The sequence below is a fragment of the Danio rerio genome, chromosome 13 (assembly GCF_052040795.2).
Source record: "Danio rerio strain M-AB ecotype USA chromosome 13, GRCz13ab, whole genome shotgun sequence".
Taxonomy (NCBI): domain Eukaryota; kingdom Metazoa; phylum Chordata; class Actinopteri; order Cypriniformes; family Danionidae; genus Danio; species Danio rerio.
In genome coordinates, this window is record NC_141033.1 from 7877689 (window position 1) to 7899779 (window position 22091).

A 22091-nucleotide genomic window follows, 5' to 3' on the forward strand; every position below is an offset into this window, starting at 1 on the left:
AAGCGTGAAAAGGAACCGCATCATACCACCCTGTATTGTTTGTTTTTAAAGATGAAATGCAGCCATACGTTCCTCTGGCTAATTAATTCGCTACCTCTAAAAAGGTAAATAGGGCTACGTTTTCAGAAGGAGCGTATGTTGCAATGTTCAGCTGTAATATACAGTTTCCATTGTCCCCCTTGGAAAGCATATAAAGGGATATGTAGTGTAATTCTGTTACAAGGAGTCAAGGAAGAGGCTAGACAATTTGTTAAAATAGAAGATGATTGCTGCTTTCAAACCACAGTTTAATGAAGCTTCAAATCTTTTGTTTTAAATTAGTGGTTTGGTGCATTTATTAAATTTTTCAAGGTCACGCCATTTCAGTAAATGAGGCTTTGTTATATCATATGTGTTTTAAAACATTATGAAACATCAATGGCTCTCCAGTGGGTGGTCTTTGTATGTTCTCTGTAAAATTGAAATCCACATGAATCATACGGGTTCACTGAGTTGATTGTCGTCCCCTCCAGCAACAAATCACTGCAAAAGTTTTCTAGTTTTACCTAATCAGATCAGCTTTATGAGCTTTAATGGGACATTTGTCAAATTAAAAGGAATAATAGTAGTTAATAGTCTCATATTGGCTTGTTTAAATGAGACCTGAAAATGTATTTTTAAAAACTTGCACATTAGGCAAACACTTAATATGTTTGTAGATGTTGCGATGTGCTTATAAATGCTGTACTCTTTATCAAGCAAAAAACATATATGGGAACTGCATTTGCAATGGTTAAAATATATTTTTTAATGAATAATTGTTTAAGTCAAAAGAAATTACAGTAATGCTCCAGGGTTTGCTCCATGAGCTCCCTAAGCATGTTTTTATTGCATTTGCATATTTTGTCTATCATTGCCCAGTTTTAAGTGCTTCAAACCAGTGAACAATTTAGTTTCATTTGGTTCAAAGCTTTGAGAAGCTAAATGCAGCAAGCACTAGGTAGGAACTAAATAGGGTTTGGCACAGGGACCACAAGGATCGAGCAGTCTGAAAAGTGTCTTAAAGCCCCAAAGAAGTGTCTAATTTTTAAAAAGCTTTTAAAAGAAAAATATTGAAAATCTTTTTTCATTTTTAAGCGAGATGCTGATTGTTGAATCCAATTCAATGATCTATGCTAAGCTAAGCTAAAAAGTGCTTCTCCCAGACATGAAGACAAAAATGGTAAACTGTTTAACTCTAGGGGAGGTGTGTGTGTGTGTGTGTGTGTGTGTGTGTGTGTGTGTGTGTGTGTGTGTGTGTGTGTGTGTGTGTGTGTAGTTAAAGTCAGAATTATTACCCCCCCCCCCCCCCTGATTTTCTTTTTTCTTTTTTAAATATTTCCCAAATGATGTTTAACAGAGCAAGTAAATTTTCACAGTGTGTCTGATAATATTTTTTTCTTCTGGAGAAAGTCGTATTTGTTTTATTTCGGCTGGAATAAAAGCAGTTTTACATTTTTGTAAAAGCCTTTTTAGGTCAAAATTATTAGCTCCTTTAAGCTATATTTTTAGTAAGTCTACAGAATAAACCATCATTAAACAATAACTTGCCTAATTACCCTAACCTGTCTAGTTAACCTAATTAACCTAGTTAAGCCTTTAAATGTCACTTTAAGCTGTATAGAAGTGTATTGAAAAATATCTAGTAAAATATTATTTACTGTCATAAAAGTAAGATAAAATAAATCAGTTACTAGAAATGAGTTATTAAAACTATTATGTTTAGAAATGTGTTAAAAAAATCTTCTCTCTGTTAAACAGAAATTGCGGGGGGTGGGGGGGGGGTAAAAAGCCCCTTCAATATTGTGCACACTATGCTATTTACACAACAGGTGAGCAATCTCTGTTCATCTGCCACATTTTTCTCGGTTGCATTTTTATTAATTATCATTCACTTTCCAACAGGGGAACAGCTCTACAGGGATCACATGGCTGAGAACGAGGAGAGAGCTATACTCCGTTTACAGCCTCTGCATGTTAGACTATGGACCAGAGTCTCACCATTGCTCATATGGTTCTTGCTGAAGATTTTCAACTTCATCAGAATGTCAAACAACAGAACCATGGACGCAGACAACAGTTTTCGTGTGGTCTATCAGTATACAGGCTGTATACTTTTCACAATTCTTTTCTGGGCAATAACATTAATGGTGTGTATCCATCTCTTGTGCATTTCAGCAGTTTTTCTAGTTATTATAAGTTACACAATTTTAAATGTATTGTAAAGGGATAACTTTTGTAAAGGGGAAATTGTTTTTGTCTTACGTTGAACACGGAAGATATGACTACAGAATTATATTTTTGGATGAACTTAACCTTAAAGGGCTCAAAACACTTAGGCCAATTAATTTTGTTATAATAGAGTGAATTTTGATGTGAAATACATCCTATATAGGGAGTTTCATTTACTCAATCTTTGAATTAGTGTATATTTTGAACATGTACATTAATCACTGTTGCCTCTCTTTCTCTGCAGTCTTCTGTGCATAACGTAAATGTGTATCTGCTCTTACTCACAACGTGCACCCAAGTCTTTCAGATGTTTGAGGTAAGCTAAAGAATCTCACTGATTTACATGCAACTCAAGGGTACTCCCGCACATTAGGGCTGGGGCTGTGCCTATTCAATGCTATGCTGATATTTGTGTGCCGTTTCTTTCAGATCTTCCTGAAGTTCCACATTGCTACTTATGATGACCACAGAGCATTTGCATCAGACTACAAATCAACATCCCATAGCTATCTGACAAGAAAATTCGGATTTGCCTTTGACATGGCCTGTGCTTTTCCATTTGGACTTATAATTGTTCATCTGGTGGAAAAGGATTCTCCATTATTCCTGCCCATTATGATCATTTATGCCCGAATTGCTCACTTGCCACGAATTATTTCACTGTTAGTGTTTATGTGGAAAGAAGAGCAATCAATCACATCCAAGTATGTCTTTAGTTGCTGTATCTCCATTAAATTCATCTAAATGTAATGTTACTTACATTTACTGATAATGTGTATGAATTTCAAGAACTGAGGTGTTTATTTGTCAACCCATGCTCATTCTGAAAATGCAGTCCCTTGGACGTTTCTGTAGACCGCGAAATAACTGCCGGGAGGTACGTATTTTTGCAGTTTTTGTTTTTGCAAATCTATGAGAGGCCACTGTGTTCGCTTTTTCGCATCTCGAATGTCTCTCGTGAGTGCCGTTTGCGCCTGTGTTGTTCTCACGTAAACCCACCAGAGGCCGCTGTCGATTGACCGTCTGTCTGACTGGCTGAATGATTGACTGGGTGACCAGCAAATCGGCTGACCCACCCTCCTCCTTCCCAGAACCAAACCAATTTTACAGATTGACCCGCCCACCCGCTTACTTACCTAACCCAACCAACAATTTACAAAAGCCATCTAGAAAAAGAAAATCCCTCGTCTGATTTTTACCACTTTTTGGGATTTTACCACATTTTCACCCTGTTATGAACTTGTTCACTTTATTTTTTGGATTCGGTTTTTGTCTTGTACCTGATTTCTGGAACCGCTCTTCCCTGGACTCAAACTCAGTCATCGTTGTCATGGTCAACTCCTCTCTGCGTCTTAAGTCTGACGTACACAACGAGCTAACTGGACAAACTGGTTGCGGCGGAAAGCCCTCAACACGGAGGTAAGCGGTCAGAAAAGAAACGACGTCATACTGCCCCGTACCGTTCACTTAAAAAATTAAATGCAGCCTTACGTACCTCCTGCTACATAATTCGCGGTCTCCAGAAACGTCTACGGGACTACGTTTTCAGATTGAGCCTGGGTTGTCATTTGTCGAGAACATTTGTAAAATGTGTATTTTTGTTTGTTTTCAGCCTTCTGTGCATAAGGATGATCAAGTTTTTTGTCCACTCTGTCCTCTTTGTCCACTGTGCAGCGATGCTTTGCGTTTCTTTTGTTGAGATCTATGGAGTCATGTCATGGATTGCTGAAATAGGTGAGGGGAGAAAAAAAAAACTTTTATGGAGTCAAAGCATGAGGTATCAAAATGGTATTTGAATCAACATTGGAATGTTTGAAAAGGATAGATCTCCCAAAACTGAACATTCTGTTACCATCCATCCACTCCACAAAACTTAAGAGTTTATATTATATATGATTTTTGGGGGGTTTAGAATGACCTGGGGATCAGTTTTAAGAGTCTGTAGTAAATTGTGTGTCCATGCTGTCACAGTCATGATGGTAATTTCTGTAACTCTCTTTAAATTATTTTCCAGAAATCTCTGACTTCTCTGAAATGTACAAATATGCTGTCTATTGGATAGTACAGATTTACACTACAGTCGGCTTTGGTGATATATTGTCTCTAAATCTCGGGGAAGTGATGGCATGTACTTTCATAATGATCCTGTCCAAAATACAAGTGATTTATAAAATGGGACTTCTCATAGCTACGCAAACCAACAAGAACACACTACAAGTAGCCTTTGAGGCGAAACTGCAGGTAATTGTAAGCACCACATTTTTCAGAACTACTCTTAAGTGTGTACTTTTACTCCAGTAATGATTTACATCTGACTAATCTTGTTATTCCCAGACCATTCTGGAGTACATGAAGCATGAAAGAATCCCACGGCAATTGCAAAATCGTGTGTCACATTTTTACAACTATCAGTGGAACCGCAACAAGGGGATCTGCACCGAGGAATTGTTCAGAGGTGTCCCGCGCTGTTTAAAAATGGACGTTTTGATGAGGTAAACAAGCCTACTTTGTTATTTGGGCAACCATTTGACATTTTACAGAGGTTTTGAACGTATTCTTCACTTACAAGCCGGCTTAATTATTGGAATCTATTTGGCTCAAGACTTCCTGTCTCATTCACTTCCATTGATTTTTAGATGTTAAAACAGTTCGTTCTTCTGTTCGATGTTGCAAATTGATATTTTATTATTATATTCTTCTTCTTTTTATGTATAGTCATGAACACGATTACTAGTCATGAATGTTTTCTGCCAATTGTTACTCCTAGTCATTTCTCCCAATGGCAGCTTAATCGGAAGTTCTAAAACATTTACAATTACAAGCACAGCCTTTTAAAGATCATTTCTTGCTATTAATGTCAGAATTGACCAGTAATTTGCAATGGATGTGTGAGTAGGGGTGTCTTAAAATCTTTTTAAATTGCAAAACCAAAATTTTAGGCCCTAAAAAAGTCTTAAATTTACTGAAATATTGTGTTGTAGGTAAATCATTTTAAACAGGTCTTAATTTTCCTATGTCCATGTAAAACTGCCCAATTGGGCCAGGACCACACCTGCCAATACTCCCGTTTTTCCCGGGAGTCTCCCGTATTTCAAACCTATCACCCATATTGTTCTGTCTCCCGGAAATCCCCCTCCCCCCTCCCCCTGCTCCTTATCTTTTTGATACAGTCCGGCCAGCCTTTTGGTACAGTACCCATGCGCACCAAACCCAACGCATAACCATCTCCATACAAAATGTCGGCAGTTATGGCCAGGACCTATTCAATCACAGTGCCTCAGTGGGTAGAACTATTGCCTCACAGCAAAAAGGTCCCTGGTTCGAGTCTCGGCTGGACCTGTTGGCATTTCTGTGTGAAGTTTGCATGTTTCCCCTGTGTTGGCATGGGTTTCCTCCAGATGCTCCGATTTACTCCACTCTCCAAACACATTCGCTATAGGTGAATTGGGTAAACTAAATTGGCCATAGTGTATGAGTGTGTGTGTGAATGTGAGAGTGTATGGGTGTTTTCCAGTACTGGGTTGTGATTGGAAGGGCATCCACTGCATTAAACATATATTGGAATAGTTGGCTGTTCATTCCGCTGTGGTGACCTCTGAAATAGACATTAAGCCGAATGAAAATTAATGAATTAGTATTTTTGTGTAATTTTGACAATTTTATGCAAATGCACTCCCCTACAAAATGATCCCATCAGTGTTAAATCATGAAATAACCAGCCTGATTTCTTGAGGAAACGTAAGTATTTTTAAGTTTTGTCAGTTTAGTGGCTAGTACAAGTTCAGTCGTACGAAAATGTTTAAAAACGAGGCATGGCACCCAACACCACCCCTAACCTCAACCGTCATTGGGTGATGAGCAAATCGAACTAAATTGCACGAATTAGATCATACGAATTCATACGAATTAGCCACTAAATCAAAAAGTTAAAAATTTAAATGTGCATTGCAAATAACAGTCATCTTGTGGACTCCTATCGCTATATATGTTGCAGAAAAAAGCAGCTCATTTTTAAATAAATCACTTAAGTAAAAACAATACATTGCAATGTCAGTTTTTTCCAATATCGTGCGTGCAGTCCTAATCTTAACAGACTTTGGTTGAAAAGTGAATGTAATTTTCTCTCATTTAGCATCTGTGGGGAGTATTTAAAGAGTCATCACCTCTTCTCTCATTTTACAATACCCGTCATGAGGGAACTTTCCGCGAGAGTCACCTTCCGATGTTTCCCTGTTGGTGAGCGAAATGTTGAGAAATCAAGTCGCAAGCCTTACAACTATGCAGGAAACACAGTGTTGCATATTGATTCTTTTTGTTTTGTTTTTTAAGGAGAATGCATTTACAGAAAGGGAGACAGCGGCACTGAAATCTACTTTCTTTTAATTGGCAAAGTTAATCTGTGCCTGGACACCAGAGGTCATGAGGTCTATCAGCGGCTGTGTCGCGGAACAGCTTTCGGCGACCGCATTGTGATAGAACACACCCGCCATGACACCGCCATCGCCGCCAACTATGTGGATGTTGCTGTTCTCTCCAAAACCTCTTTGGCATCTTTAAGTCATCTTTATCCAGCTGCCATGGATAAGCTAAAGGAGAAACTTGCTGATATTCAGCAGGAGTAAAGCAATTCTTATTGTTTGTGTATTGTATGGTTTTGTATATTGTAGTTTATCTTAATGTAGTGTAGTATAGTGTAGTGTAGTTTAGTTTAGTGTAGTGTAGTTTAGATTAAAGTACAGTAGTGTAGTTTAGGGTAGTGTATTTTAGTGTTGTGTAGTGTAGTTTAGGGTAGTGTAGTTTTGTGTAGTGTAGTTTTGTGTAGTGTAGTTTAGTGTTGTGTAGTTTTGTGTAGTGTTTATTGTAGTTAGTTAGTTGATCAACCTGTTTAGTGTTCTTTTTGTTTTGTTTACACTTGTAGTTGTCTCAACCCCTTTGTTAGTAGTTTGTTAAGTATTTCTCCTTATAGTCTCCTCATGTCTGCTGTCTTGTGCCAGTTCATTGTATTTTCATTGTCTTGTCTTGTTGTGACCTGTCCCATCCAGCCCTGCTCTTCCCTGCTAGCCCAGTTTGTTTGTTTAGTTGCTTTTGTTAGTGTTTTCCCCCTCTGGGTGGTTTTTGTTCTCCTTTTGTTTGATTTTATAGTTAATAAATACTCATTTTAGTTCTGCATTTGAGTCCTCTTCCTTTCCCCCCTACAGCCGTGACAGTATGATCTGGATAACAGCGGACTCAGCAGCCAAATGGGTATCTTCCTTTTCCCATCTCCCAGTTCTCGCCCCACTGCATGCCAGAAGAGGTAGCATTTGGGCAGTGTTGGGCACTAGCTTAACTACATTTCTCAGTAGCGTGGCGGTAGCGTCGCTACTTTCTAAATCCGATAGCTTTTCAGTAGCGAAGCTATTTTATTAGTCAAGTAGCGCAGTAGCATCCACACAAGCTACATTTACCGATCGCGGATCAATAAGTGACAGCACTGACATTCACAGAGCTGTGAGGCCGGTGTCTAGCCGATGAAAGTAAATCCATATGATGGCGAGAGTGACGATTTCTTTTTCTTCCTGTTTTACGGTGTTTGACAACAAAGTTTTTGGTGCGTTACTACCACCTCTGCCAACGACGTCGTTAAACTGAAACTTGCTTGATGGAAAGATGACTGAGGGAGTAACCTCTGAAGCCACCTGCATATTTCGGATATATGTGAAAGACGTCGTGTAACGCGTTGAGTTGTAAGTTGAACACTTACAATATAATGCTTATTGCAAAATATTTCCCGTTACTATAAATTACTATAGTATTTTAAATGTATAACACCTGGTTTTATTGGATATTTTGTTTTAGCTGTTATATACTATAATTTGATTCTGTTTAGTACAGCTTATTATTTACAGTAAATAACTGAACTGAACTATTATCCCTCATATGTTTCATTGACAGTTTTATTGATCAGTAAGATCTGATTGACTTGGATTTAAGTTGCTTCGATTTAAACATGAAAATTGTAAAAATAGCTCAGATGTAGCTAAGCTACTTTTGACAAGTAGCTTTTAGCTTAGCTTGCTACATTTTCCGGGGGTCAGCTTTTAATGTAGTTAAGGCAAGCTACATTTTAAGTGGAGAAACTTATAGCTTAGCTCACTACATTTTTTAAGTAACTTGCCAAACACTGGGTTTAGGCAAACTACTTGGACTTTGTCAAGGGGAATCTTCAGCTAGGGAGTTCACCTACCAGTTTGTCTACACGGCAGAGGGGCTTGAATTTACCACCACATCACGGGAGGAGGCCTTCAACGCCAAGTGGTGCTCGCTGCAGAGCCATTTGAGGAGAGCTGAGCTCCAGCGAGGGGGAGCTTAAGCTTGAGCTCCACCTTTTTTGCACTTCTTCTACGAGTGATGTCACTGGGGGTAGGGTTAGGGGTGGGGTTGGTGTACGCATTAAAACAGCTTACAGGAGGAGGAGCGACAGCTCATGCTCCCCCTCGCTGGAGCTCAGCTCTCCTCAAATGGCTCTCCTTCAACGCTGGCCTCTACAGCCCCCTTCAGGCCTGGGAGATGAAAATGCAGAGCATACTAACAATCTAGCATTTTATGAGCTGCCTATACCCCAGCCAGGGGAACGGTTTCCTGCCTCCCCTTGGTCTACCACCTCTCGCACTCACAGACTGCCAAATCTCCAGTCCTCCAGTGATTTTATGCAAGTGCCCTGCCCTACAAAATAATCCCATCAGTGTTAAATCATGAAATAACAGTCATCTTGTGGAAGTCTGCTCATATCACTATATATGTTGCAGAGAAAACAGAACATGTACAAAAACACACAATAGACATTTTTAAAGAAATCACTTAAGTAAAACAAAATATATTGTAATGTCAGTTTTTTCCAATATTGTGCAATCCTACTCTTAACAGATTTTGATTAAAAAGTGAATATTACTGTTTTTTTTCTCTGATTTAGCATCTGCGGGGAACATTTGAAGGATCATCACTTCTTCTCCTACTTAAGAATACCCTTCATGTGGGAACTTTCCAAAAGAATCGTCTTCCAATGTTTCCCTGTTGGTGAGCATAATGTTAAGAAATCAAGTCTCAAGCCCTAACTATGCAGAAAACAAAGTATTTGAGAGAAATTTGATTTTCCCCGCTTATTGTTAAGGTACATTTAAGCCATGATGTGGATAGCACACTTGCCTCACAGCAAGAAGGTTGCTGGTTTGAGCCTTGGCTGGGTCAGTTGGCATTTCTGTGTGTTTCCTCCGGGTCCTCCGGTTTCCCCCTACAATCCAAAGGCATATGGTACGGGTGAATTGGGTAAGTTGTGAATTGGGTAGTGTATGTGTGTGAATAGAAGTGTATGGGTGTTTTCCGGTGATGGGTTGTGGCTGGAGTGCATCCGCTGCGTAAAACACGTGCTGGATAAGTTGGCAGTTCATTCTGCTGTGGCGAAAATGAATAATAATGAACGAATGAATGAATGAATAAAAATAAATCTATAGTAATAATAATAATTCTCGTAAGGATTTGGCCCCCTTTAACGGCATCTTTTGAGAATATAAATAATAGAAAATCTGATTCTCACTTTGACTAACTTGTGTGTTTATATTCTATTTTGCATGCATATACGTCTTATTTTTAAAGAAATAGTAAATTAATCTGTATCTAACCTGTATGAAATCTCAAAAATATAAAATATAGTTCATTTTAAGCCACTAGAGAGCGGTGTATAGTCACAACTTGGTGTGTCAAAATATAGACTAAACACGTCAACACGGCCGCCATTTTAATCCAGTCATTAATGCACTATAAACAGACGCAACTGAACGGTATGGCTGCTGTTTTCTTAGATATAAAATACAATAACGTTTATATTCAATAACTGATTATAATTTTATGCTGTAAAAAAACTCCAGTTACCTAGAAGTAAGAAAGCTTAAACTTGTAATGGATATTTATGGTATAAAGAGAGATGTAATATCAATAATGTATCTTCTTTATCGAAAATTGTGCTGGAGTCATTTTTTTTTCTTGCAGTTCTATAACAGTTACCGATAACAGTTTATAAAAAGTAATGACTCGCACATTATTATAATAAATTATAACTAGTATGTGCATTTATTTATTTATTTATTTATTTATTCATTTATTTATTATTTTGTATTGATTTTCCTTTGATGCATAAATAGTAAATAGTGCTAATGTTAGTATGTTGTCGTGCCCTTTTTAAACCCCAAATAAAGTGCTTCATTATTCATTATCTTCTGTTTTCTCATATAATTTTTGTAAAATAAAATACTTTTCCAGTGATTGGTTGCTGCTGAAAGGACATTTGCTGTGTAAAACATATGCTGGATAAGTTGGCGGTTCATTCCGCTGTGGCGATTCTAGATTAATAAAGGGACTAAGCCGAAAATAAAATGAATGAATGAATGAAAATAAAATACTGTAAAATCATAGCAGTCACCATTGTTCTCCAGCATCCAGCACTTCACATTCCTGTCCAGTAGGTGGAGTAAATGCACTCGAGTGGAGGTTCATCAAAGTTTTTTTTCTTTGTTTTATTACCAAGAACCATTAAATACAGTTTTATTATACAACTAAATCACTTCACATATCTTAACAAGAAGGATTTAATTAAAAAAAGAAATAAAATAAGAAAACAGAGGAGAGGGTACATTATCAAATTACATATAAATAGATTACACACATTTTCCAAATTACCAAGAGTTTAAAACTGCACTTTTATTGAAGGAAATGCATATATACAAACATTTTTATGCAAAAAAAAAAAAAAGTTAAAGGAGGAGAATATATTAACCATTTGAATTGCTTTTCTATTTTTAGAATTAGAATACTTTTATATACTTTTAAATATTACACTTTTATGTACATTTGAATCACATGTTTATAAGATAAAGAAAATTATTTTAAAATATTATGAGCAATAAAACCTTCAACATTAATCCAAAAAAGTTGAGTATATTGGCAAGACCAAAATGAATGTGAAATACTTTCATTAAAACTTTTAATAAAACAGCTCTCTAACTCAATATCAATTAAACATTTTGTAGAAATAATTTTGTGGGTTAAACTCTTATTTGTAATAAATAAATGTTAAAGTAACGACCATACTTGAGTCCAATTTACACTATTAAAGATATTGTTTCAGTAGGAGGTTTATCAAAGTGATATTAAGTGATTCTAAATCCTAAACAGACTCCAAGTGTTTAGTTTCTTTCTTTTGTTTCATTATTGAACACAAAAGAAGATATTTTGAATAATGTCAAAAATCGATAACTATTAACTTGTGAAAAAAAACTGGAGGGAAAAAAAAAACTTTTGACTACTGGTTTAAACATCATTCGAAAATTGTATTTTTTTAAGTGAAACAAATTACTCGAGTGCTGGATTCATTTCCAATATCATTCAAAATATTTTATTTTATATTCAACTTGACATTACAGATTTTTTAAATCTATTAAAAAAAAAAACTAAAAATCAGAGAAAGGCCTGCTCCTCTCATAAAATAAAATAAACTGCAGTTAGTGTCCTCCTGTCAAAGCCAGCAGTTACTGCTCTGAAAAAGCTGCAAGGGTCTGACTTTGTGTCAGGTCAAAAGTCTGGCTCAGCGAGACGACAACAACAACACAGACAAAGCAGAGCTGGTTTTGGGTAAAAGTCTTTGAATGTGAGTGAATGGCCCAGACAGACTCCATAGAAAAGCTGCTCTTCATTCAGTCTGACAGAGCTAATAGATCCTCAAAACTATATGAGAAAAAAATGATATAATCCACCAACAAAGAATTTTATTGAACAATATAATAGGTGCAGTCCATCTCTCAGCAACAGACATATATTTATGGCATAAAAGATGGAGGTTTTGACGGGGAAATGGTAAAAAATTAGAGCTGAGAAGTCAAAATGTTCACATACTAGCTGATAAAATTATGACATAGTAGTTAACCTGAAAAAAAAACAGCTGTAAAATCTGAAATGATGAGTTCAGTGTTTAAAATTAGGTTAAAAAACACTCATAATGGAGAAAAGTGGATTCCAAGTAAAAGCCATGGAAAAATGCACAATAAGACAAACAAACAAGACCATGGCATGCTTGTTTAAATCGGGACATGCTTGGTCATAACTATAAGATCAAAAGTTTAAATTATGACATAAACAACTGAAATAAAAATAATTTTTACACGCTCAATTGTGATGCAAAACATTAAATAAAATCATCATTATAAAATAAAAAGATGAAATATGACCTATATAGTGTTTAATTATGACAAAAGTATGATATGAAAATTAAAAATTAATACAAAAACACAATATTATAACAAACTCATAATAAATATTGTCAAAATTGTGCTAAAAATTTTAATTATAAGATAAAATATAAGGAATAAAACAATAAAAGTTATTAAATTCTAACCCATAATAAATAATTTCTAAAAACGATGATATACTAAGTTAAAATTTTGAGATAAAGTTAAAATAATGACGAAAATATCATAATAAATAATGTCATATATGTCATGATTATTGCAACGCAATTGTTGTTTGCTAGTTTCAGCTCGGCTGCAACTGTCATTTTGACATTTTGTACCATACTGTTTAAATAGCAAATGTATTTGCACTCATGTGTGCACCCATAGGTGTTCTGATCTAACAAAGAGGGTGTGTTAAGGCACATTGCTGGCGTGTTGCTTTTTTGAGGAACTAAAATAGACTGTTTAATAGACCAGCTGAGAGGAGGTCTAAAGTCCAGCGCAGAGCGCGTTAGTTGTGCACATTGCTTGCACATTGCTTAATACACACAGGATGTACAGCAATACACAAATAGCTTTACAAATGAAAAAAATTTAAGGAATAAAATATTACAAAAATTATTATTTTCTACATCAATATAAACACCATTGCCTCCATACCTTCTTCATCTCGGAGGGCTATTTCAGTTTATTCATGACAATTTGCTTTTGTATAATGTTATTATTTGTAGTATTTCTTATATGCATATTTATATTTGTTTTATTAAAAACAAGCTTAGATTTGCCCACCTGTCAGGTTTTGGACCATATGGGGCACAGCATGTGTATAAGATATAACTCAGATTTTTGACCACACTTCGTTATATTGTCCATTTATTCGTTTGCTAGAAATTAGAACTGAATTTAAAAATAGTTTTGAAACAAATCTTTGAGCTTAATAAATAAAATTTATCATGTAGGCTAATGGATGTCTGTGTGTACAACACGTTTCCTTAACACCAAAAGAGTGAAAGTGAAGAATGAGAGGGCTCATTCTCTCATTCTCACTCTGCAGATGCTGTTTAACTGTTTTCTTGCTAGTGGAGCGTTCAGTTTTTCCATTTACAAAGTACGCCATGTAAATTGCCTCATGGCGTGACACAACTGACTCTTAAAGGAAATGGGAGATGAGACTCTGATTGGTTTATTCTCAAAACACACCCATAACTCATTAAGAGAATAAGCTCAACCCTGTTAGACCATGCGCCACAACGTAAATTTGTAGATTTTTCCATTACAGCAAAAGTGGATTTGGACAGCCCTTAATGCTTTTGAGCCCTGCGATTTGCACTTGGCGCCTGGATCAGAAAGTTGATAGATAAAGTTGATATGCTGACATAAAAAGTTTAATTATGAGACTAAAGTCATAATTATGATAAAGTAATCGCTAGAAAGGGCGAGGCAGTGGCACAGTAGATAGTGCTGTCGCCTCACAGCAAGAAGGTTGCTGGGTCGCTGGTTCGAACCTCAGTTGGCATTTCTGTGTTGAGTTTGCATGTTCTCCCTGCCTTTGCGTGGGTTTCCTCCAGGTGCTCCGGTTTCCCCCACAGTCCAAATACATGCGGTACAGGTGAATTGGGTACGGCTAAATTGTCCGTAGTGTATGAGTGTGTGTGTGGATGTTTCCCAGAGATGGGTTGCGGCTGGAAGGGCATCCGCTGCGTAAAAAATTGCTGGATAAGTTGGCGGTTCATTCCGCTGTGGGGACCCCGGATTAATAAAGGGACTAAGCCGACAAGAAAATGAATGAAAGTTATCGCTAGAAATATTATGGTATAAAAAGCTGTAACAAATATTTAAAAAATGGACTCATAATGACAAAAAAAAGTTAAAATTATGACTTGTAAACTTGTGTAATGCATAAACGATTGAAAATGTTGACTTGAATCGTTATTATGACTTTTTATGTTGGAATTATGTCATATTTATGATTTACCGAAGCGTGATATTCTTATAATCAGCATTTAGTCTATTAAAAGTGGAGGGAGGTAATTTACCATGCTTTACAGTGTGGGAACTGCAGAGTTTATAGGTGTGAGCTAGATAAAGCAGTAACACCCAAAGGCGTTTACGAGGGCTGCAAAATGGCAGATATTATTCCCTGTGGATGTGGATTCAATGAAGTCATGCTTTTGTCTATACTCCACAGTTTGATTGGGACGCCTCCCAAACCGGGGATAACAGTATAATTAACAGGGACAGCTGCGGATACGGTCGCTCTGTCAGCGGGCCGCAACAGAAACTGTCCACTGGATCTGGACCCAAATCAACTTCTAAAACCATAGAAACCGTTCACAGCCATATCAGTGTCTTGTGCTACAACAGGTGGTCCCTGAAGTCCCAAATTCAGCCTCCCCCCTTGTCTTAAGCTTGCTGCCTACCGCTTACATTAGACCTGCAGACGCTCGCTTTTCTTATCAAACAAACACTGTAAAGATGTTGGGTTCAACACAGTCGGTTTGTGTTGAGACAACATGAAGGAATTAAGTTTATTTATTAGTTTTTACAAATGTAAGTAGATTGAACATGAAACAATTAAGTTGTCCCCCCTTCCCCACAAAAAAAACTCAATGATTGTGTTGATTCAGCTCTTTTTATATGAATAGTTTGAACAAACATCATATATTGATTAAACTGCACTGAGCAAAACCGTTAACGGGATAGTTCACCCCAAAAATTGTATTTCTTTACACTTTATTCAACCTCAGGTGGTTCCAAACATTTACGAGTTTCTTTCTTCTATCGAGCACAAAAGATGATATTTTAACGAAAGCTGAAAACCTGTAACCATTGACTTAAAATATTAGCAAATACAATTGTTACAGGTTTAAAAGTGTTCTTCTTTTGTGCACAATAGAAAAAAGAAAGTCACATAGGTTTTAAACAAGTAATGGCTGAGTAAATAAGGACAGAGTTTTAGATTTGGGTCAACAATTCCTTTAAAGGGGTGGTCCAGAGTGTATTTTAATGCTTGTTTGCATTTATAGGATGCAAAGCAATGTGTGCTCATGCTTTATTTGTAAAAAATCACATAATTTTTTTCCTATATCTTACTTTGATTATATACAGCTACTCAGCTATCATGAAAACGACTGGTATATTTCCTAGTTTCTCTCCTAGAAGCTCTGTGGAAATAACAGCGTTTGGACGACCTTTAACTTTCTCTGCTATAACATTACAGCGTCTCTGGCCACGCTTCTTCGCTGTGCGGGTTGTCTGCACGAGGTGAATGCATGTAACCTGAAGGGTTTATAAAGTCTTTTATTTTATTTATTTTTTTGTACACTGAAAGCCCTAATAGGTTGACTGAACGAAATTAATTCAGTCAGTGCCTCAATTTAATTGAGTAATGGAGTCTCCCAAAACTTGCATATTTAAGTTTATTTAACTTGCCGGTGTGGTAGACTATGCTGAAATTGTTCATTTCAAACTATATATATATATATATATGCGTGTGTGTGCATGTGTGTGTGTAATAATATAGGCCTACTATGAATAATTGTTTAAATAAGTAAAATATGTAGCCATTTATTCACATTGTAATGATTAATTACCTGATTTGTTTTCTGATTTAAAAAAAGACCTTGCACTTAAAAGGTTGCACATATTAGAAGAAGGATTCATTTCGATTTTGAGCTCACTACACTTGAAATCTTAAGTTTATGCATTTTCATGGTACATAAGTTAAATTAACTCATATTTTTGAGTGATAGGACCAAAATGCTTAATTTTAAGTTATGTTCAGTCAACTTTACTTAATCGTTTAAGTAAAGACAAAATTAGGGTTTACAGTGTAGTCCCCAAACTTTGTTTGCTGTAGGCTTTGCTAAGCTATCTCTGTAAAAGCCAAAGTCTTCTTTGCATTTAACTTTGAGTTTCTTGCATCTACATTACACATCTAAACTAAAGATTAAAATATTATTTGATTGTGTACCACCCCTTTAAAGTAAACTTAAAGTCCAACATTTTCAAATAATCTTATTTTGTGTTCAAAAAAAACAAAAAAAAAAAACATAAAGGTTAGGAACAAATGTAAAACCCAACAGTTAACTTTATCAAATGTGTAGTTAACTCAAAATCTACTGAAAGTTAATTCTACTCATTTGAAAAGAGTATTGAACTAATTAAATACCTCATTACTTCAACTTAAAGGAAGTAAGTTCACAATACTCATATAGATTAGTTTTTGAACTCAAATGGTTTGTAGCAATCGGTTTACTCAAATGGTTTGAGTTGCCTTAACTTATTGGGTTTTACAGCACTCAGTTGGTTTGAGTTCTCTTCGTTTATCGGGTTTTACTGTGCTCAAATTGCGTTGTCTACTCAAATGAATTAAGTTCAAATTCCTCATTAGAATTAGGTTTTTAACGTAAATGCCTTGTTGCTATCGGTTTACTCAAATGATTTGAGTTAACTTAACTTTTTAGGCTTTACAGTGTAAATATAACAAGTTTTTGGGTGAACCACCCCTTTATGTTCCACTAACTTATAAAATGTTCAGTTTACTCACATATTTTGAGGCAATAAGTTTCCACCAATCATAAAAATAAAAAATATATATTTTCAGTAATCTGAATTGAGCACGTTTTATAGTGCACAAACATCCTCTGTTTGGTTTCTATATTAATTATTAGCATTATTATTTAAAATACAGATCACAGTAAACTTTTTTCTCAGTTTTAAAGGGCTGACCCACCCATACATCTTGTTTTGACGTCCTTTAGGGGGAATCAAGCCTTAATTAGGAGGGTCAATCAACCCCAACCCCCCTGTAATTCGCACCCTGATTATCAGTTTCCAACATTTTTCAAAATATCTTATTTTGTCTTCAACAAAACAAAAAAAACTCATAAAGGTTAGGAACAAATGGAAAATGAGTACACTGTAAAACCCAACAGTCAACTTAATCGAGTAAAATTAGTGCAGTTAACTCAAAATGTACTGAAGGTTAATTCTACTCATTTGAAAAGAGTTTTGAACTCAGTGTTGAAGGTGATGAGTTAATTAAATACTTTGTTACTTCAACATAAATGGAGTAGGTTCACAGTACTCATTTAGATTAGTTTTTGAACTCAAATGGTTTGTAGCAATCGGTTTTCTTCAAATGATCTGAGTTGCCTTAACTTATTGGGTTTTACAGCAATCAAGTTGGTTTGAGTTCTCTTCATTTATTGGGTTTTACTGTGCTCAAATTGCTTCGTTTACTCAAATACATTAAGTTCACAGTACTCATTAGGATTAGTTTTTGAACTTAAATGGTTTGTTGCAATTGGTTTCCTCAAATAATTTGAGTTATCTTAACATTTTGGGTTTTACAGTCTAAGAATAACATGTTTTTTGTTCACCTTATACAATTTTGTTTACTCGCATATTTTCAGTTAATAAGTTTCCACCTATTATAAAAATGTATTTTTTTGGAGTAATCTGAATTTAGCACGTTTTACAGTGCACAAACATCCTGTTTGGTTTGTATATTTCGGACCAAGAGAAAAAAAAAATCCCACTTACGGACACAAACATGTCTCTGTGTCGGAGCAGCGGCATCACATAAAACCTCAGGGCTTCGGAAGTTGTCGCTGTAGTGCTTATAGGCTCTCAGAAGGTACCTGGAAAAAAGGAGAGTGGTGGAAATAACAGGGAGAAGGAGATAAACAGAATGAAGGGATGAATGGATAAGAGGAAGATGGATCAGACAATGGGTCAGTGGGATTTGTCTTGTTTTTCTCGCCCTATGAGTTAACCAGCATGCGTCTAAAGAGTTTCAGCTATGCAGCTTTGGCTCCTTGAGTCTTTCTCATTGACGGGATCAAACAGAACCGATTCAGCTGTGGCCTCCGATCTCGTCCCGCTGGAATTGCACAAATGTTGCCACTTGAGCCGCAATGTCACTGCCACCCCCCTCCCACTAACCCACTCCAGCTGATTTCAAAAGAAAACCTGCTGTCTGTGTGAAACAGTGTTTAGTGGTGCTCCTCCAGAAGACCCTCAGATATGCCTGGTGTCCTGCTATAAATGATTCAGACGAACGCACACACTGTATCCTATATTATTTAATAGGTTTTTTAAGATCAAGCCAGTTTTTTTTAAATCAGTCCTTAACCAGGTAATGCAAAAGTAACTCAAAAGTAACGTAATGCATACTTACCACAAAAAATAACTGGGTAATGCAACTAGTTACGTTTTGGGGGAGTAACTCAATATTGTAATGCATTACTTTCTAAAGTAACTTTCCCTGACACTGCTGATGAAGTGATGTAGAATGAACCCATCAAATAAATCATCCGTTTATGTACATGACCAACCCAAACAGTGTATCATTTCAAACTCTAAAACTGTAAATTAAAGTCAATTTGCTAAAACTTTCAACATCATAAGTAGTCAATGAGCGATGTTCTCACAAGGAAACGTTACTATTTTGCGTTACGAACATGTACGATTTTAAAAAATGTTTAAAAAAAAAATGCAGCCAACCCCTCCCCTAAACTCAACTGCCATCAGGGGATGAACAAATCATACTGAATTGTTCGAATGAGATTGTACGGATTCATATGAATTTTCCACTAAATCGAAAAGTTAACAAATGGCGTGAGGTCATGCTGGTTGTGAAGTCATTCTGAAGTTCAATTCAGAAGTCTAAAACAGACTGACAAAGTGATTTAGTTGACGTTTGCTTTTAATAGTGATTATGTAATAGGTGGGCGTGGCTCTGGGGCCACGAAAAAGTTTTTTTCTTTTTATTTTCCTAACACAAGACCTGAGTAAAAATTGACATCACAGGAAGAAATTGCATTTTGAAATACGTTAAAACAGACCTTTTAATTATAATAATTTTGAATATTGTACTGTATGTAACTAAATAAAAAAATAAACAAATAAATGAACTGAAATAATTAAAATGTTATTTAAAATGAACCTCAAGCCACATGCACATTATGAAGTTATAATAATAATATAGATAGATAGATAGATAGATAGATAGATAGATAGATAGATAGATAGATAGATAGATAGATAGATAGATAGATAGATAGATAGATAGATAGATAGATAGATAGATCCCATATTTCCCATATTTTGTGAATATTAAATGTTTTCCACTTTCAAATCTCATTATTAGATCTTGATCTCTGCTTTTAAAAACTTTTGATTTTTAAAATGTGGCTTTACAGTTGAAAAAAATGTATTTTTATTGACATTTTTGTAGTCTCAAAAATATAAAAGAAATAGTATATGCACAGTTGAAGCCAAAATTATTCGCCCTCCTGTGGTTTTTGTGCCGTTTTTTTTTTCAAATATGTGACATTTAAGTGACATTTAACAGAGCAAAAACATCTTCTTAGTATTTCCTACAATAGCCTATTTTTTTTCTGGAGAAAGTATTTGTTACAAGTTTTAGTCCTTGTGTATGACGACAGATGTTTTGATCTGAAAAGTGTCTGTTAAGGAAGGCCATTACCTCTAAACATATAGTTCAGAACACGATTATCTGTGTTTGAAGACTGTCAAAACATTTGCAGATATGTTTGAATCATTCAGCATGTAGCTACATTATGTGCATCAGTGGCAATTGTGAGAACATCTTGTTTCAGCTTGTCTGAAATACTGAGATCATGTGAGAGTGAAGTGCTCGTGCGATTGGTTGTCTCACAGTTCACAGATATATAGTTCACATCTTCAGCTGTCAACATGAGCTGAATGTCAGACGAGTACATTTCAATTAGAGGAGCTGAAAACACTCTGACCACCAAGACACTGAAGATGAATAGGGTAAAAACAAAACAAAAAACTAATAGCTGTCGCCAAATTTCAAAGTTTTTTTAAATACATTTGAAATGTCAGCAATTTAATGCATTTCATAAACTTCTTTTAAATATTTTATTTGTTTTATTGAGTAGCTACTGTAGTTTTTATAAATAGTTAATTTTTTTATCTTTATACTTTTTAATTTGAATGAAATTTCAGCTTTTTTTAATTTATTTTTTTATTAGATTTGAGCAATTCAGGCTCATTCTGAAAATGTATCAATATATAAGTTTCTGGAGAGCGTAAAATACGTCCCAAGAGCTACTTTTCTTGTAGTTTTTGCAGCCCAAGCTCATTCTAAAAACGTAGCCCTACGGACGTTTCTGGAGTCCGGGATTTACATGGCCGGAGGTATGTATGGCTGCATTTTGTGTTTTCAAGCGAACGCTATACGGGGCGGTGTGACGTGTGGAGGGCTTTCCCGTTGCAACCAGTTTGTCTGGTTAGCTCATCATGTTACTTCGGCGGTGCGGAGGCCTGGAGGAGGAGGAGCCGGCCGCGTTGACGACCGGGTTCGAGTCCGGGGAGGAGCATTTCCACAAATCAGGTAAGACAAAAAACAGAATCCAAAAAATAAAGCGAACAAGTTTATAATGTGGCGAGAATGGGGTGAAATCCAAAAACGCGGTCAAAATCGTACGAGGGCTTTTCTTTTTCTGGACGGCTTTTGTAAATCGTCGCTTGGGTTTAGGGAAGAAGGAGGATGAGAAGGAGGGTGGCCAGTCAATCGTTCAGTCAGTCGGACAGACGGTCGCTTAACAGCGGCCTCGGGGTGCTTTTTACGTGAGAACAGCACGGGCGCAAACAGCGCGTGAGGCATTTGAGACGCAAAAAATCGGATTCACGAAAACAAAAACTGCACAAATACGAACCTCCCAGGACGTATTTCGCAGTCTCCAGAAACGTCCGCGAGGGTACATATCCAGAATGAGCCTGGGTTGAGTTTTTGATTTGCAAATTTACCAGAGGCCGCTGTGTATGCATTTTGAGATCCCAAATTTCTCTTGCGAGTGAAATTCATGCCTGCTGTTCTCGTATAATTTCACCAGAGGCTGCTGTCGACTGACTGACTGACTGACAGATTGACTGACCCACTCTCCTCCTTCCCTAAATCCAACCAAAAGTGTTTTAAAAAACAATTCAGAAAAACAAAAGCCCCCGCTTGGTTTTTACCACGTTTTAAGATTTTACCACATTCTCACCCTGTTATTTAATTGTTTATTTTATTTGCTTGTTTACTTCTGTTTTTGTCTGCTTTCTGGAACCTTTCTTCACCAGACTCGAGCTCCATCATCAAGGTCAACTCCGTGTGTCTGAAGTCCTTGACGTACATGGCAAGCTACTGGACGAACTGGTAACCAACTTTAAAGATTTCCCATAAAACCAAAATTCCCTTAAGATCATTGATCACTAATCTTAAATGGTGGGAGCTTCTTGAGCTGGCCTATTGAAAATTAAAAGTCTCTATAGCCAGGGTGCAAATTACAATTTATTGCTTTATCTCTCCTGAAGGATGTCAAAACAAGGAAATTGTTTACTTTATAATAATAATAATGTTAAAACAATAGGTATAAATATACTTTTGATCACCCCTATAATAGTTCATACCATTATGAATGCATAATAAAAAGCATTCACCCGTCTAAAACAGGCAGATATAGAGCATTGATTGACATTATAAGTGTTCACAAGACTACAATAAAATAACATTAGATGCATAGTTGGACCTAAAATAGTTAT

At 36.2% G+C, this 22091-nt stretch overlaps 2 protein-coding genes across 16 annotated transcripts in view; both read left to right on the forward strand.

Moving 5' to 3' along the window:
* Positions 1-7419, forward strand: part of cngk (cyclic nucleotide-gated potassium channel) — a 53956-nt gene extending 46537 nt beyond the window's left edge. For all 9 annotated transcript variants that reach the window (XM_087277336.1, XM_087277340.1, XM_087277342.1 and 6 more), the window contains 8 exon segments: positions 1924-2168; positions 2495-2566; positions 2680-2954; positions 3863-3984; positions 4265-4491; positions 4585-4742; positions 6383-6486; positions 6580-7419. In XM_087277336.1, the coding sequence (XP_087133462.1) occupies positions 1924-2168; positions 2495-2566; positions 2680-2954; positions 3863-3984; positions 4265-4491; positions 4585-4742; positions 6383-6486; positions 6580-6872 (1496 nt within the window). In that variant the 3' untranslated portion in view covers positions 6873-7419.
* Positions 7088-22091, forward strand: part of LOC147834119 (uncharacterized) — a 33064-nt gene continuing 18060 nt past the window's right edge. Inside the window, exons 1-5 of one of the 7 annotated variants that reach the window (XM_087278996.1) lie at positions 7088-7546; positions 9203-9306; positions 9401-9555; positions 20733-20898; positions 21630-21705. In XM_087278996.1, coding sequence (XP_087135122.1) covers positions 9414-9555; positions 20733-20898; positions 21630-21705 — 384 coding nt within the window. In that variant the 5' untranslated portion in view covers positions 7088-7546; positions 9203-9306; positions 9401-9413. Of the gene's footprint in view, positions 7547-9195; positions 9307-9400; positions 9740-9807; positions 11719-20248; positions 20316-20627; positions 20899-21629; positions 21706-22091 lie in introns of those variants that run through there. The other 6 variants (XM_087278997.1, XR_015505650.1, XR_015505647.1 and 3 more) reach the window with 6 other exon arrangements.